Here is a 16,650-nt window from a genome sequence, read left to right on the forward strand (position 1 = left end):
GGGGCGCCAAGATGAAAGAGGGGCCTTTCATTGCTATGCTACTGGCTAGCGATCCCCGAGACTCCAGCCCAGCTCCTCAGAGGCCTCCCGGCTGTCCCACAAATGAACACAAAGCGGGGAGCCTAGCCTCGCTGCCCGGTGTTCCCCAGCCTTCCTCTGCTGCTCGCGCCAAGCAGCCGGCCTGGTGGGGAGCGCTGAGGCCCGCCTGCGGCTGGCTGTGGTAGGTTCCAGCTCCCCGAAGCCCGCCAGAGCAAAATCAAGATTCTGTCCTCTTCCGTCTCTACCCGGCCCCCACCCAGAGACTACGCAGGCTCCCCTGCCCCAGGAGAAGAAGGTGCAACGAGCTGACCCAGAACAAAATAGAAAAGAATCAATATATTTTATTTGGCAAAAAGTTAAATATCATCTCAACACAACAATTTGGTCAGTAGGCCGTGAGGTAACTATTGCAAAATATACAGTGTATGTTCAGCCCAGTGGAAACCCCAGATTCATCAAGAATACAAATCTACAGTAGCCCAATGGCAGTTTCATAGTGTATAATTTATTATCAATAAAATTAACTCCATTACAATACGCATTCATTTCCCCCCAGTTAAAATTAAACGTAAACCATAGGTAGTAACCTTCTGCACATATGTATAGCTCCGAATAGCCTCACTGTTTGGTGCAAAAACAATATTCAAGCTGGTCTGATTGTTTTTTCTTTAATATGTGGTTTATATATACAATGGACAAGACAGGTCAATAGAGCATGTATAGACTAAAATGCCTGATTTTCAAAAGTGAAGAAAACCATGAATCTACGCATCCGGAGAACACTTTCTTAAAAAAAAATATTTCGCTGGGAAATCCTTACAGCTAATTTACAATCAAAAGTTAACAGCCTAGTTATACAGAAGACATACTCCACTACAGAGCTATACTCTATGCAACTGTTTTCCCCCTCATAAACAACCTGAGTTCAAATTGAATTCTAGCTTTCACAATCACAACGGGCGCTTCACCCAGCACAGAAGTTTGAGTCACAAAACATAATTACCACAATAAAACACAGTGTTCAAGTATCTGGGCAGATAGCTCTGCCACACAAAAAGAAAATTAAATTAACTACACAGACTAACATCTACACAGCCCGCAGTCAACAGTTGTGCATTATAAAAAGGTAGTTTTTTTGTTTGTTTGTTTAAGTCAGGAACAGGTAGGTTTTATAAAATATATACAAGCTAGCACACACAGCCATCAGCCCTAATGCCCCCTTTTCTTCTTCTTCTTCATCTTCTTCTTCGTCTTCTTTTTTGTCTTACAGAAAATGGAAAGCTTACAATACCTCCTCCATCAAAGCGGCAGGCCAAGGAGCCAGCCTGAGAAGGGTTTGCCAGTGGGGGTGAGGCCTGGAGTTTAGAGCTGCTTTGTGCGGGGTGCTGGAAGCTTGGGTGGGATGGGGGTGGGAGAAGGGGATGGGCAGTCCTGTCTCTTTCTCTCTAGCTCCGTCTCTTTTTTCTAAATGAACTCCAGTGGCATCACTCATCTTTTGCTCGGTCTTTGTTGATTTTCTTCATTTTCATCCTGCGGTTCTGGAACCAGATCTTGACCTGCCTTTCGGTGAGGTTGAGCAGTCGGGCTACCTCGTACCTGCGGTCCCTGGTGAGGTACATATTGAACAGAAACTCTTTCTCTAGTTCCAGCGTTTGGTGTTTAGTATAGGGGCAGCGCTTCTTCCTTGTGGAGCGCGCGTGGAGCCAGTTGGCAGCCGGGTTGCCTGCGGGGGAGAGAAAAAGGATTTAATAGGAGAAGCACACCCCCCGGGGGGCTAGGTAACCTCCTGGGGTCTTCCGCCAAAGTGCAGGGCGCTGCTGAATTGGTTAGAGAAGGCGGCAGAGCCTCAGACACAATGGACCCCTCGCAGACAGACGCAGGGACGGTCACTTACAATTGCACGCAGTAAAACCTCGGCTCCCCCTCCCCTTGGAGGCCCTCCTTTCTCCTATCCTCCTGTCCTTTCCTCTCCCCTCCCACTCTCCGCACTTTGGGTGATGAGTGAAATTTGAAAACAGATCATTTTGCCAGGCAGGGGGAAACCACGCTGCCCTGTGTTTGTGTAGCAAGATTAATATTCCTTTCTCCCTCTCATTAACTTTCTCCGTGTGTCTTCCTTTCCCCACCTTTCCTTCTACTCTCCCCACTTCTTATTTAACCTCCCTGGAAGGCCGTGGGAGCGGGGCAGGCCGGCACTGCGCTCCTAGGTTCCCTAAAGCCGTTGATCACTTCTCCAGTTTATTTGAATAATCTGGCATGGGGACCCTCGTGGCCGGGTCGCCGGCAGCCTCATCTTGGGCAGGATTTACGCCGCCACTGGCTGAAGGCAAGAAGTGGAGGAAATCAGCTGTCTTCCCCAGCGTCCCGGCTGCAGTTGCTGCCGCTGCTCCCAGACAATCTAGCCGCACAAAAGACTCTGCCGCGCTGCTTTCGAAGAACAACCCAAAGTATCTCTGTCCCGGTTCCGGGCAGCCAGGGAGATGGGTGGCTGGTCTTGGCTCGGCCCGCAGCGCCTGCCCCGCCCCCTCTCTCGGTCGTAGCCGCCTCCCCTCCCCCTGAGCCCCGCGGACCCGGTTGTCACAGCTCTGTGGTCTTGAGGCCCCATCCGAGGCGTCCCAAACAGCAACTTCTGGCTCCCGGCCCCTGCATAGGAGGCTCTCAGCGCGGGCTCCAAGACAGGCTGGAGAGAAAGCTGGCGGGCCGGCAGATCCGGGTGGCCGGCTTGGAGGCAGCGGCCGCTCTGGAGGGAGGAGACACTTACTGGGATCGATGGGGGGCTTGTCTCCGCTGCTCTCATTCTCAGCATTGTTTTCGGGGAAGGCGCCTTCGCTGGGCTGTTTTTCTCTATCAACTGGAGGAGAACCACAAGCATAGTCAGTCAGGGACAAAGTGTGAGTGTCTAGCGTGGGACAGTCACCCCTTCTGGCCGACAGCGGTTCAGGTTTAATGCCATAAGGCCGGCTGGAGGGCAAGCCCGCGAAGGAGAGCGCGCCGGGCGTGGGCTCCAGCCAGGAGCGCATGTACCTGCCGTCTGGCGCCGCCGCCGCCACAGGCGCCTGGGGGTGCACATAGGGGTGGTGGTGATGGTGGTGATACACCGCCGCGGGCACCGCGTTGGCGCCTGCCGCGTGCACCGGGTTCCACGAGGCGCCGAACACCGCCGCCTTAGACTGGAAACTGCAGGGGCTGAAGTCAGGGTGCTCAGTTAGCGCCGCTGCCTGCCTGGGGGGCTGACCCAGGGCCCCCGGAGCGTAGCGGCCCGCCCCCAGCTCGTCCGCGGCGTCGGCGCCCAGCAGGAACGAGTCCACGTAGTAGTTGCCCAGGGCCCCGGTGGTGGCCATCGCAGTGTCCCGCGCCCGGCCGGCCGGCCCGACCCGCGGAAATTATGAAACTGCAGATTTCATGTAACAACTTGGTGGCACCAGGGGGGGAAGTACAGTCACCTAATAAGTTGCCGGCGCTCGCGCCCCTATTGGCCGCTCGCGTCACGTGTCCGCCTGGCAGAACAATAACGCGTAAATCACTCCGCACGCTATTAATGGCCCGGTGTTTTGCAGTCATAATTTTTATAGCAAAAGCCATATGTTTTTATGCAAAGGGATCGCGGCGCTCCACGATCGGGTTTGTTTTAATTGTGGCCAACGAAGATTAAAAGATCAAATCTGGCCGTGCCTCTGGACTCCCTCCCCTCCCACCGCTACCACCAGACACACACTTCTTAAGCGGACTATTTTATATCACAATTAATCACGCCATCAGCAAGGCGCAGGTCCCGCGTGTGAGTGCGGCCAGCGTAGCCCCTCACATAAAATTAGACAATAATTGAAGCTATAAAAAATCAGCCAAATCGCATTCTCGCTCTACTGTATTTAAATCTATATTTATGATATTTCATAAGGAGTTATTGTTTCAGAAGCCACACAGGCTGGTGGGAAGTTGGGAACGACCAACAGATTCGTTTACCTCGTCGTGGCTCCCAGCTGTAAAAATTTACGAGGATTTGGAAAGGTTAAATTAGACTGTTGTGTTTAGTTGGCGAGCTCCCTGTAAATAATCCCCGCAGTCCCAGGAGATGTGAGTTTACTCCCGGCCGGCCGCGAAAAGTCAAATTCAACGCATTAGCCATCCCAAACTGAGCCACCACCGTCCCAGAGGACACAGCCTCGAGAATCTGCCCGACCGGATTGCAGGGTGCCTGGGGAGCTCCCACATTCGCTGCTGCGTCTCCAGTGAGCGCCCCACCGAGGAGCGGCCAGGGAGGGAGCGGCCAGCCATCCCTGAATGATGGGTTGGGGGGCCTGGTTGTGCTGCGCGTCCGGCCCCGACAGCGCACACGCACGCTCAGCGCTCCCTGCTCCGCGTCAGCGGGAATCACGACCCCCCTCGCGGACGCAGCAGGCGCCCCAGTCCTGTGCTCTGACCTCGAAGGCCCTAACGCTGAGCTCTGCAAGCCTCGTCGCACTCCCCAAACCCGACCTGCAAAAAACAAAACAAAACAAAAAACAAAACAAAACAAAAAAACAAGGCAGCATCAATGGAAGGAGAATTCGGCCTAAGAGACCTGGCGGCTCCAGTAGCTGGGAGGCCCGCACAGGAGCAGCTGGCCTCGGGGCCCAGTCTGAGTTCTCCCTTCCTTCCTGGCCGCTGCTCCCGGCGGGTCTGCCTCGGTTATCCAAGCGGCCAGGCGGCTCAGCGGAGTTACAAGGCCCAACGTGAGGCGGCCGCTGTTCAAGTCCAGGGCCAGAAATTAAAATGGGGAGGGGCACGGGGCATTGACTTTACTCCCATCCTCAGCTTGGCCAAATTGAAGAGGGTGTTTCTCACCTCTTAGAGTCTTTCAGGGGTAAATTAAAAGGCCTCGGCCTCTGTTAATTAGAAGGAAAAACCCACCCCAAATCCAAACGGAAAGCAGCGACTCCTAAAAAAAAACAGGTAATTAAATTCACGTGTGAACACTGTGCCTGCAAGAGTGTGTTTCTCATTAGCCCACTTCCCTGGCGGCCCGGGCGGGCGGCCTCCGGCGCTTCCATCTCCTTTTTTGCCTCCATCCTCCCCAACAGTTGCAGTAACGCCCCCCCCCAAAAAAAAACAAACAAACAAAAAAAAACAACCCTGACACATCCGTATCCCGCACTGGGACCCTCAAATGCCAGGCTCTCCCTGAGAGCGAGGCCGAGAAGCCCCGCGGATACCAACCGGCTGCCCCTTGTCTGCCGGCGCCGGAAGAGGGAAGTGGCCGACACAATGAACTCCGACGTGGCCAGTCCAGGCCGCCTCAGCCCCCTTCCCCCTAATATGTTTCCTTTCCCAGTAAATTCCTCCGCGTTATCCCCAGCCTCACTTCAGTCCAAAGTGTCCCAAATATTGGGCAGTTCGCGGGGCCTCCGAGATTTTCATTAAGAAAAATTAATTCGAGAGGAAACGTTTGCTCCTAATTGTAATTGTCTGCAAACGGGCTGGAAACGCCTGGTTGCCTGTCCCACTTCTCGTACCCAGAGAAGACACAAATTATTAATAGTAATATTTTAAATAAAAAGACCGTTCCTTTAAATAACCTTAGCCCTCCAAATAGGACAGTTATTAAATAATTAGCAGGCCTTGAGCGTGAAGCAGTCCTTACTGGTGCCTAGAAGAAGGGAAAATCACAAAACCAAAAATTATCCCTCTTTAGCCCAGAGGTTTGGGGAGAGACTATTCAGGCTTTTCTGTCTGCTTTTATTTTGGAAGTAAAAGGGTTTTCGTGTGCATAAAGAAATAATAGATGGGTGTGATTACAAACTGCCTCTTCTCTCCTGAGAGTTCTAAAACCTTGGCTTCCAAAAGAAATCCAATACTCAGGTCCTGAAAATGGCAGAGAAGAGTTGAGGAGAACGTGGTGTGCCTGCCTTTCAGATAAGAAGACCAGGGGCTGAGCAATGAAAACAGTTCCTGGGCCCAAAGCCGAGCAGGGAAAGGAAGCACTGCTCCGTGGGAATGAGTCTGAAGGCCCGCATGTTTGTGTGTTGGGGGCAGGGAGGGATGAAGATTGTTTTCAGTTCCCGGCAATAACGAGAATGGTCCCGCTGGCTTCCAACGGTGGACTACAACTTGGAACAAGGACTCAAGTTTGTATTCCAATGGTTCTGGAATTTAGAACTCCTTTCCCCTATGATTTGAAACAAGCTGGCGCTGCAAGTGTCTCCTTTTTGAGCAGTCGTCTGCACAAAAAAGCCATATCTAACATACTCTGAACCTGATAGAAGCTACTGACCAGCAAGCAGCCAATCTTTGCCCTAGCGGGGCTACGTGATCGCGGTGAAAGCCGGAGCTGAGAACGGCAGGACCCAGAGAGCCGAAGAAGCTTCCTGGAGAGTTCCCTGCGTAACCGGGCTCCACCGAGCGTGGCTGAGTCTCAGCCCAGATCCCAGCCTAACGCAGCTTCCTTGTGAGGTGGGCGAGGGCCTCCTTGCCTTCGGTGTGGGCACACAAAAACGCCGGGAATGCCCCGTAATCTAATCTCCTAGGCTGCTGTTGCTGACCCGCGGAGTAGAAACGCAAGGCCGCCGCCATCCGGTCGTGATCGTAACCGAGGCCTTGTCTGCTCAGCGGCACACCAGGCCCAGATCCACAGACCTCGAGACGCCCCACACGAGCCCTTCCTTGGCAGATTCCGACCTCTACTTGAGCGCGTAGAAAAAAATAAGACACCTCCCCCAGGCTCTCCCCAAGCCAACCCTGGGTCCCTCAAGAAGGAAGACTTGAGGAGGGGAGGAGATGGAGATAGAAAACTGGACACAGAGAGACCGAAGACGAAACAAAAGTGAAGAAGCGGGGGGAGAAAGAAATAAGGAGTAAAGAAAATAAAAAAGAAACAGAAAAATGAAGAAGGAAGGAGGGAAGGAAAAAAGGAGGGAAGAAAAGAGTCAAAGGCGACTCCTGGGAGCAGAGAGCGCTTACAAGAAGGGTAAGTGACAAGGCCAGGATCCCAGCTCCTGTCTGCCTCATCCCTTCTAGTTGGGCCTGAGTCTCCACTGACAAAGCGATCTTCCCTTATCTCCTACCCTGGATTGGGGCCGAAGGTGTTGCACCCTTGCAGGAGAATAGCGGGGTCCCTGAGGAGGCACAGGCCTGGAGCGGGGGAGGCACCGGATGGAAGCGTGCGCCCCTGACCTTGAATGGCCCGGGGCCCAGAATTCCTACCACGCCCCCGGCGTCCGCTTAGGAGCAGCTAACCTGATCCTACCTGTTCGGGGCCCGGTGGGAATGAGGGTGGGTGAGGCCAGCAGCCTGGCAAAGCGCTGAGAAGGAGACAAGGACGAGACTCCTGAGCGGGGGTAAAAGCCGAGGTTGCCACCGCAGGCGCCGCACGACCAGAGCCTGGATGCCCCGCCCGGCCCGGCCCCCGCGCGCACAGGTACCTGGAGACGATTTCAACTGAAGTAATGAAGGCAGTGTCGTGCTGTCGAGAGAAAGGTGGATCCCAACAACAGGAAACTACCTAAATCACCGACCAGTTCTGGTGCTGCCCGCGCGGGGCTGCTTCGCCCGCCGCCACCGCCGCCACTGCCGCAGCCAAGGGAGAACCCTGCGATCGCACCCGGCCCGGCCCCTCGCCAACCTGCGCCCGCCGCTCCTACTGTGTCCCGGGCTGCCGCTAAGGCATCTCGGAGGAAGAAGCCACCAGCCCCGGTAAGGTAAACCTGGGAGAGGGAGGGAAGGAAGGTAAAGGAGAGAGAAGAACGAAAGGAGAAAGAGAGAAGAGGGAACAAGCAGTGTGCGTGCTCATTTCCCAAATCTTGCAGCTCAGCACGCCGGCGCCGAGCAGCGGCAGCCATGGGTGACTCGAAAACGCCAGGGACAGCCCCGAGCCTGGCTCCCTGTCTGGTCTCGGCCTCCCGCGCTTGCTCCCCGCCGCTCGCTCTCTCCCTCTCACCCTCCCCGCCAGGCAGCCAGCCGGGGCGCGCGCTCCCGCGCCCCCTCCCCCATGCCGCCCCCCCCACCTCCCGCGAGCAGGAAACGCGTGGCCCAGCGGAGGGCGACCAGGTGGGGGAGGTTGTGCTGGGGGAGGGGGGGCTCAGGCAGCCCGGCCGCTGTCTACCTAACCGCTGCCGCGGACGCTAGTGACGTGCTGTGGGCCCGGCCTGCTCCCGGGATTCCTAGGATGGGGTCATCTAGGACCAGGGGACCCACAAAATAACCAGCGTCTGTGAGCCTCCCTGGGGCTCCCGAAAGAAATCCTGTTCGGCTTCCTCTGTCTATGCAGCTCCCCTCTCAACTGAAACCACCGGTCCAAGACAGCCACAATCCAGATATACTAGCAAGTCATAAAACTGAACAAAAGCCGACAAACCTTACGGCACCAGGGCTATAGGGCCCAGACAAATTACGACTGTCTAGGTAATATTTAAATAGATGCCTAAAGTAATTGCAGGGGGCGAGGGCTAGTCCTCCTGTTGTAAAAGTGGTTGACGGGATAAAGTGGAAGGTGAAGATAAGAAGTCAAAAAAAGAGGTAAAATTAAAAAGCTTCATTCCACAGCTTTTATTCTTCTATAAGAACATAAACATCGTCTTTTTTCCACGCACAGCAGCATTACAATATTAATTTATTCTGATTTAAGATTAGAAGTAAATAGAGCTAGAACTAACATTTATAATAACGATAGAATGCATTTGCATAAAACAAGATTGGCAATTTTTCATAATAATAGACATTTATACAGATTTGCATTTATAGGTTTTTTTTCTTTTTCTGCACCTACAGGTTTGACCCTTTTATGCATGTAACTTCACAGTATAAAGGAAACCCAAACAATGTCTCCCTTTTCTAGTCTATTCCGCTTGCCCCAGCCCTCCTCGGCTTCCATGAATTTTGGAAAGAGAAAAGAAGAGAAAAAAGTGAGGAAAAAACCCTCCGCAAGATAGGAGAATTGTGGTGTGCTTGTCGTGTGTTACCAGTGGTAACAATTATTTAATGACAAAAAATCCACTAAATCTGCATGTATACACAAAACGACATTAGATTATTTATCCACAGCCAGAGGATATAGAAATTCAGAGGTGAGGGAAATAATTCAGTCCCGCAATGCAAGACCTTACTCAAACTGGAAGAGAAGTTTCCTTGTCCTGGTCATTGTTTTATTCTTATATAGCTGGGATATCTTACAGAGGAAGGAAAAATTCATCTTTCTGACTCTCTCGATTTTCCAATCAGCCAAAGTCAAGCCCTTCTGCCAACCTATATGCCCATGCCCATAAGCCCTTCTCTTTGCCAAGGAAGAAAGGAAGAAAGAAAAAAGAAACCCAGGGGCCTGTATCCCCTGATTAAACACAGCCCAACACTCCAGGCCCGCGAGCCGGGTGGCAGCTCCTTGCACCATTGACCTCAGGCCAGACACCTCAGCGCCTACAATGGGACCTCGGGCTTCCGGCTAGGTTTGCCCGGGGGCCCCCGCAGGAAACCAGCTCCACCGGGACGACAGGGGCCATCTTGAGCAGTGGAATCCAGAGACAGCAAACCACCCCAGTCACCACTTGACACTTAGGACAATATTTATCTATATAGAATTTTAGAGCGATATGGCTTTTACCCCAGAAAACAACAAATAAACCGGCACCTAGCAAACAGACAAAGAAACAAAAAGTCAGAACAAACCAGCCCTGCACAGATGTAACGCCAGCGAGATGGCTAGTGTGGGAGGGAGGAATGGGGCTCCCGCACAGGTGCGAGTTCCTGGGCAGAGGCTGAAGACAGAGGGAGAAGAATGGCTCTCTGGAAGCGCAAAAACAAAAAGTAAAAATAAAAACGGCGTTGCCTGGAGCTTCATCAGGAAAAATTAAAGTTGGCTGTGAGTTCTCGAATCCGGTTTTCTCGGTTCATTTTCTTCAGTTTCATCCTACGGTTCTGAAACCAGATTTTAACTTGTCTGTCCGTGAGGTGGACGCTACGGCTGATCTCTAGGCGCCGCTCTCGAGTAAGGTACATGTTGAACAGAAATTCCTTCTCTAGCTCCAGCGTCTGGTGCTTCGTGTAGGGGCAACGCTTCTTCCGGCCACTCTTTGCAGTGAGCCAGTTGGCTGCGTTTTCACCTTTGGAATTGCCTGGCATTTAAGGGAATAAAGAGGGGAAGGTTAAATAGAGGCTATGTGGGCTGCCTGCAGGGGTGAATTTGGGCCGTCTGTGCCACAAGAGAGATGCCCTAAGTCACACACACACACAGTTATGCCTCCCTTCAGCTTGCCCAGAAAAAGCAGGTCCTCCAAAAGGCATGTGCAAAATCCAGTGGGCCTCCAATCTACATCTACCCTCACAATTTAAATTTTCCTCCACTTTTTTCCAAACACCTGTTTTAACACAAAGCTGCCATTTGCTTGCACAATGAACGGCCTGGGAGGGCAGTCTGTATATCTTGAACTTAACGCCTTACTTTTTCTTTGCTTCTCCCCCCAAGGCAGACAAGCATTTCCTGAAGACCCCCAGGCTGAAGGCCGGGGTGCTTACTTGGCAGCACGACTGTGTCTCACTCCAGCCCCCTCGTTGCCCAAGGCCGGGTGAGGAGAGGGGGAAGAACATAGTTGGGACCTGGGCAAGGCATGAAAAGCTGATTCGGGGTCAAGGGCCCGCCCTCACATCTCTCCAGGAGCCAGGGACATACATGCAATCTGGGCGATTCTGAGTTGCAGGGGAAGCGAAATGGCCCTTTTCTGACTCCCAGCTCAGGGCCCCGGCGTCCGGGCCGGATTTGCCTTTTCTTCTACCCGCAACGAGGATTCCCGCCCCTCCAGCAACTTTGAAAAAAGCTTGGGGGATCGTAAACTCGAACTTCGCCGGTTAATGGGCTTATTTATTGGTGCTGGCGGCTGCTTATTTTGGATGCCTTACAAACATCCGCGCTATCTGCGGGCGAGCCACTTTCCCTCCCTCCTCCTCCCCCCGCGTGGGCCGCGCCTCGCAGGCTGGGCCGAGACCACGGCTGAGGGTGCTCCGGGCCACGAAGAAGGGCATGTATACCAGGGGGCTGCTCGCCGGTGTCCTTGCGCCGAGTCGGGGTGAGCTGAGGCTAGCGCGGAGGACGTCTTGGTGTGGGGCTCTAAGCTGGACATGAATTTTTACTGCGTCCCCACGCCCAAATATTAAAAAGCAAGTTCACAAGGTCAGCCTGCCTGCAGCTCGGGCCAAGGCCCGCCGGCTGCTGCACGGACTCCTGGCTCTCTGCTTCTTCCCTCCTCTGGGTCGGTCGGCCTGCCTTTCTGCCCGCCTGACTGCGGCCCTTCAGCGCGCCCTGCTTACCCAGGGAGTCCTTCTCCGGCGAGGCTTTGCTGCTCTCGGAAGGGGCCGGGGAGAGTTCCTCGGCGGCCGAGGACGACGCGTGCGCCTCCTCGTCGCCCTGCGAGCCCCCGCCGCCGCCACTGCAAGCCAGCGTAGGGGGCGGCGGCGAATCGAGGGCTCGCTCCTTCCGGGCTGCATCCGCCGAGCCGGAGGCGAGCACGGGTGGCGGGTCGAAGCCGCGCCCGGGGGGCTGAGCGGGGAACTGGCCGGCGCCGAGCTGCTGCGCGCCGCCGCCGCCGCTGCCATAGCCCTTGGCCGTGCCGTAGGCCTGGGAGAGGCGGAAGTAGCCGGGCACTGGCACCCCGCTGGAGGTGCCCAGGGCGCAGCCGTCGGGTGGCGGGCCCCTCGGGAAGGGGACCAGCTCGGCAGCGGCTGCCGAGCCTTTGGGGCATTTGTCCGCCGAGTCGTAGAGGCAGTAGGAGCTCTCCTCTTTGATGTTCTGCGCGAAAGAGCACGAGGTGGCCTGCGGCGGGGGCTGGGGTGGTTGCGGCGGAGGCGGCGGCTGCTGCTGGGGCTGTGGCGGTGGCGGCGGCCCCTCGGACGGCTCCATCCGACACGACCGGGGCGCGTCCAGCCACAGGTCTAACGGCGCGGGCGCGTAGCCGTGCGCCCCGGCACCCAGGCCCCCGTTGCCACCGCCGCCACCACCGCCCGGCGACGCCGCATCATTGCGCTTGCCTCCCAGAGCCGGGAAGATCCCGCAGCTCTGCAGCCCGTAGGGCAGGTCGGCGGCCGGCGGCAGGTAGACCCCGCCGTGGGCGTAGTAGCCGCCTCCACCCCCGGCGCCACCGCCGCCGCCTCCAGCCTCGCCTCTGCCGGAGCTGATGAGCGAGTCGACCAAAAAAGAGTTCGCGGCGGGGCTCTCGGAGCATGACATTGTTGTGGGATAATTTGGCGAAGGGAGCAGATAGCCCTTTCTGGCTGACATTTCTTGTGCAAAACATGCTGAATACGATTAGCAATCCCCCCGCACCGCGACAGGCGCCCGCAGCCAATCCTGAGCTAGAGTTTCCGTGCGACCACTCCCAGTTTGATTTCGTAGGCGCGGGGCCGCTCTCGGAGGGCGCCCTCCGAGCCCGCGATTGATATAAATATGTAATCTGTATTGATGGGCCGCGAGACGCACACCCGATACCTCAGCCCAAAGGCCAGAAACTGCGGGGGATGCCCCAACGTGGCTGGCGGGGGGACCTGGCCCTTGGGCTCGCCCGACCCATGCCCGGAGGTGAGCCCTCTTTCGGGTTTGTTTGATGGGCCTCTGGGCCCCGCACAGTTAATAAGTGGGGTGTTTATGGCGCGAACCCCAACCCGTCTTGCATGCTCCCCATCCTTGTTTCGGAATCTGCCACTAGCCCTCGGTACACTATAAACATTAAGTGGTTCTGTCAGGGCCCCCAAGCTCTTCTCATTCAGCTGTAGACCTGGAGCTGTCTCCCAAAAGTGGCGGACCTGGTCCTAAGGCCACCAGGACCCTCAGAGTGTCGGAAATCTAGAGTGGAATGGACTGACAATTGCAACATTTTTCTTGCATCCCACACACAATTTTCCCCCAAATGCAATGCCGGGCCTCTCAGACCCCCTATACTCTCTTCTGCCAGTCTGTTGATCCAGTTAAAATCTTTGTCTCTGGTGTGCTCACCATGCTTGCCTGTTGGTGGGCCTCGGTGGGTTGGCATGAGTGGGGGTAGTAGAAGCAATTGGCAACCTTGGCTGAAAGACTCACCCACCCTTACACTGAGGCCAGGGCCAGTTTCAGGCACCCCACAGCCCCATCACCCAAGCAGGCTCCAAGCTCCAGGGTCTTTCAGAAAAGTGAAAGAAACATTGATCTTCAGGGTCTTTGGCTTGCCCTAAGGTAAAGACCTGGAGGGGAAAACTTGGAGGGGGGTGGCCAACGGACACCCCTGCCACACTATTCTGCAGTTCTCCCTTTAGCTTTGGCATTCATAAGCTCCCTGAGGCTATGACAAGAACCAGTGTCACCGCACTCCTGCCTCTCCATCCCCTCCCTTTTTTCCCCCTCCCCTCCAAACCCGTGGCTGTGGGGCAGCCCTCACTCCCGCCGTGTGCTCATTTTAACGAGGCCCGCGGTGAGGAAATCCGTTCTCTTCCAGGCCGGGCTGGGCTCACGGCCCAGTTATAGGAACGTTCCGAGGCCAGGCTATTTGCTCAGCGGACCCCGGGGCCTCCTCCTTCCCTGGCAGTAGGGACAGGGTGCGCTCTTCGTCAACTGGAAATGGCCGGCCCAGGGCACTAGCCCCCAAGCGTGGGCCTCATACATGTCTCAGGAAATGCGACCTTTTCCGGCCGGATCCAGTGAAGCCCAGGAGGTCGCGGCCTTGCCCCTGGCCTGCAGGCTACAGCTCTCCAGGATGCCCCAGGATGCCCCAGGCCTGCCTGCCTCACCAGCTCTAGCCCCTGCAGAGGCCTTGACTAGAACTGCTGCACGCCAGGATCCCAGGAAGCAGACAGACCGCTCAGGCCTCTGCAGCCGGGAAAGACTTGCACACCAGGTGCTTTGCCAGACACTTGGCCTTGTTCCTCCCAGTATGAATGCTTCTGAGGAGGAAGCAAAGCCTGAGAGGACCCAGAGACTGTGCATGGGAGAGCCGGCGGGCGACTGAGCCCTGGGGCTGAGTTCTGAGATGCAAGCAGTTGCAGTCTCTGCCAGCTGCAGCAGCTCTGAGTGCGGAGCCCGGGAAGCCGCAGCACCGCTTGCACTGCACTCCAGACACTTCCACCTCTGCACCCCGAGGTCACTGCTCTGTGGACCGGGCATCTGGGGTGGAGAAAAGGGGACTAGGGAGAGAGACAGGAGAGAAGAACAGAGGGAGAGGAAAGAGAGAGGGTGAGAGAAGAGGCAAGACTATGAGAAAGCCAGTTCTCTCCAATCTGACAGGGTCTTGAGGCTGCAGCAGCAGCAGCAGCAGCGCAGCCTAATCAAGTCAGGAGTCTGTGCACGAGATTAGGAACTGCCCTTTGCTCTCCACATCACTCTTATGCACTAGGGCCAAGGCAAATTGTAACCTGGCCAGGCCCACAAGGCCAACGAACTTAAGTACAGAAAAGCTTTAGAGTACCACAGACTAGGACTCTTCCGGGGTGGGCCTGGTCCTTACCCAGCTCGCCTTGCCAGGAGGGTGGAATTGACTGGGACTGTTGTGCTCAGCAGTGCTACTGGGAAATGCCACAAAGCCGAGGACTACCTGAGAAAGGGACTTTGCCCCTCAGCAATGTCTATGACTCTCAGGAAAGCTCTGCCAAGTGGGAAGTAGGTCCCAAGAATAGGAGAGGGTTCCTTGAAGAGAACATAAGCCCCAGCAGGCCAGTGGCCAGGGACTTGGTGCTTCTGTGGACTAAAGACAGAAAGCAACTTCCCAGACCACAGGTTGGGAAGGGCCAGTGGCCATAAGACAACATGCTTGAGATGATGGAGGCTGGGAAAATACAGTGAAAGACAATGATCTAAACTAAACCTATTTTTCTTAACCTTTTTGGAAGTTAGGGCCCCTTTGGAAAATCTAAAGCCAAGTTCTGCCTCTTAACCTGTGAAAAAATGCATGTCTGTGTATTCCGATAATTTAACCCATCATTTTCAAGGAGATCACAGACCCCTCAAAGCCGAGAAGCCCTCCAGAATGTTCCAGGGCTGTCAGGGAATTCGGTGGCCCTGTCAGTTTGACTGGTAAGAAAGCCTGGTGCCCGGCTGTAGGCAGCTCAGGCCCTCTGATTAGGGCCCTGTAGGGTGGCCAAATGGGCTTCTAGGCTGGATGGAATCCAAGAGCGTGCACGTGCCAAACAAAGTTACAGAAATCAGCTTGGTACTGCATCTGCTACAAGAAGGCCCCTCGGCTGCGGAGTAGCGGAGGTGGAAGGCTCGCAGCTGCGAGTCCCAGACCGTGGCATTGGCACTTGGGTCTTCACCGACCTTTGAGGAGAGCCGGATGTTTTTCTCCAGCGTCTTTCCCCCCACCCCCCACCCCTTGAAATAAACCAAACGGGGATGTTGGATTTGTACGGTTTCTTAATTTAAAAAAAAAAAAAAGAAAGAAAGAAAAAGAGTGTGTAAACCCGTGTGGGAACCCGTCTCTGGCCCAGGACCGCCGCCCAACCCCCACCCGGGCTTGCTGCGCGGAGAGCGAATGGAGAGAGCCTGCGGCTTTGCCTGGGGCGGATTGGCCTGCTGCTGGTGGTGAGGACAAGAAGGTATCAACCCCACAGAAGCGCAAGTTAAACCCTCTCATCCTGTCTCGGAGCTCTCAGCATCCCCGACCGCCCCCAAGGCTCCACAGTCCCCACAATGCAACACCGAGATGGTAGCTTTCTCGATAGAATATTCCGTTTATCGATCGCCTTGGCTTTCCCGAGGTTCCTCCCGCCCCACCCCGAGAGATTAAGAAAAGAGATTCAATTGCTGCAAGGGTCGGCTTCTTGACACACACTGTCCCTCTCGCCCATTTACCTTCTTGCCCTCTGTCCCTTTCGTCCTCCCTCCCAGCTGCTGAATTTCCCTCTCGCCCTCAGGATGCCTTTGACCTAAAAGTCTCGGTGCCTGCTTGTTTCAACCAGGCCTGTGCAGTTATGTGAAAGCCGCCAGGGCCCACGTATTATTTAGGAGTAAATATAGCCCATTTCTACCTGGGTAATAACACGCCCTCCCCCATAACTGTGTAGCCGAAGTAAACGCCAGGCGGGTGGAATAAGCCTTTTGGCGAGGATTACGATGCAGTTCACCGGATAGCGATTCCTCCTCCGGAGAAGGCCCTTGCAAACGACGAGAAATAATAAACTGTTATTACCAAAAAAAATTTTTTGAAAAAATATACTAGGTACTGTATAGTACCTAGTTGAGATTGAGATAGCCAGTAAACAATTTATATCTGGAGGTCACTATCAATGCTTTCAGGGTTCAGAATTATCTGACCCGCCGCGGAGTTGGGCTTCGGCCTCGCTGAGGAAAAAATAAACGCTACTTCCACATATCCGGCTTTAACAAAAATTCTGGACTTCTCAGATTCGTGCATTTAACTGCAGTTAGAAAAAATGTTTAAGCAATGACGTTCTTTTCCTGATCATCTTTAAGAATGTCAACATTTCCAGGATATTTGATGTGTTTGCTTTGAATCAATCAGGTGCAATCTATCCTTAAACAACCCGCTTTAAGTATTTTTTCTAAATCCAACCACTGAACTGGTCCTTCTCTCCTGATGTGGGAAGTGTTGGGGCCTTTTCACACACACCCTAAATTGCAATATCCTTAGTTTTGTCCATAATAAACTGCCTCTGGCTTTGAAATTTGAGGAG

General features: G+C 54.6%; 2 protein-coding genes across 3 annotated transcripts; both read right to left on the reverse strand.

The window, feature by feature from the left end:
* Positions 1-363: 363 nt before the first annotated feature.
* On the reverse strand, positions 364-7,255 carry HOXA9 (homeobox A9). Of its 2 annotated transcripts, none has more exons than XM_019726153.2 (2): positions 2,801-7,255; positions 364-1,762 (listed from the first exon to the last, which is right to left on the reverse strand). In XM_019726153.2, exons 1-2 carry the CDS (start codon positions 3,378-3,380, stop codon positions 1,524-1,526), a joined length of 819 nt encoding a protein of 272 aa, XP_019581712.1. In that variant the 5' UTR covers positions 3,381-7,255; the 3' UTR covers positions 364-1,523. The 2 variants fall into 2 exon arrangements, with proteins under 2 accessions (XP_019581712.1, XP_074197014.1); XM_074340913.1 differs by having other exon boundaries at positions 1,540-1,762; positions 2,610-7,255.
* Positions 7,256-9,100: 1,845 nt separating this feature from the next.
* On the reverse strand, positions 9,101-12,853 carry HOXA10 (homeobox A10). Its single transcript, XM_019726152.2, has 2 exons — positions 11,308-12,853; positions 9,101-10,118 (listed from the first exon to the last, which is right to left on the reverse strand). The coding sequence occupies exons 1-2, from the start codon at positions 12,272-12,274 to the stop codon at positions 9,844-9,846; spliced, it is 1,242 nt and encodes a 413-aa protein (XP_019581711.1). The 5' UTR covers positions 12,275-12,853; the 3' UTR covers positions 9,101-9,843.
* Between the last annotated feature and the right edge of the window lie 3,797 nt (positions 12,854-16,650).

The sequence above is a fragment of the Rhinolophus sinicus genome, linkage group LG09 (assembly GCF_036562045.2).
Source record: "Rhinolophus sinicus isolate RSC01 linkage group LG09, ASM3656204v1, whole genome shotgun sequence".
NCBI lineage: Eukaryota > Metazoa > Chordata > Mammalia > Chiroptera > Rhinolophidae > Rhinolophus > Rhinolophus sinicus.

Excerpts from the sequence above, each read along its gene's own strand:
- HOXA9 (XM_074340913.1), bottom strand. The coding sequence starts at position 3,380 with ATGGCCACCACCGGGGCCCTGGGCAACTACTACGTGGACTCGTTCCTG. Across the intron at positions 1,763-2,609 it reads CACAGAGCTGTGACAACCGG|GCAACCCGGCTGCCAACTGG; the intron begins GTCCGCGGGGCT and ends TCTCCCCCGCAG.
- HOXA10 (XM_019726152.2), bottom strand. The coding sequence starts at position 12,274 with ATGTCAGCCAGAAAGGGCTATCTGCTCCCTTCGCCAAATTATCCCACA. Across the intron at positions 10,119-11,307 it reads GCCGGAGAAGGACTCCCTGG|GCAATTCCAAAGGTGAAAAC; the intron begins GTAAGCAGGGCG and ends CTTAAATGCCAG.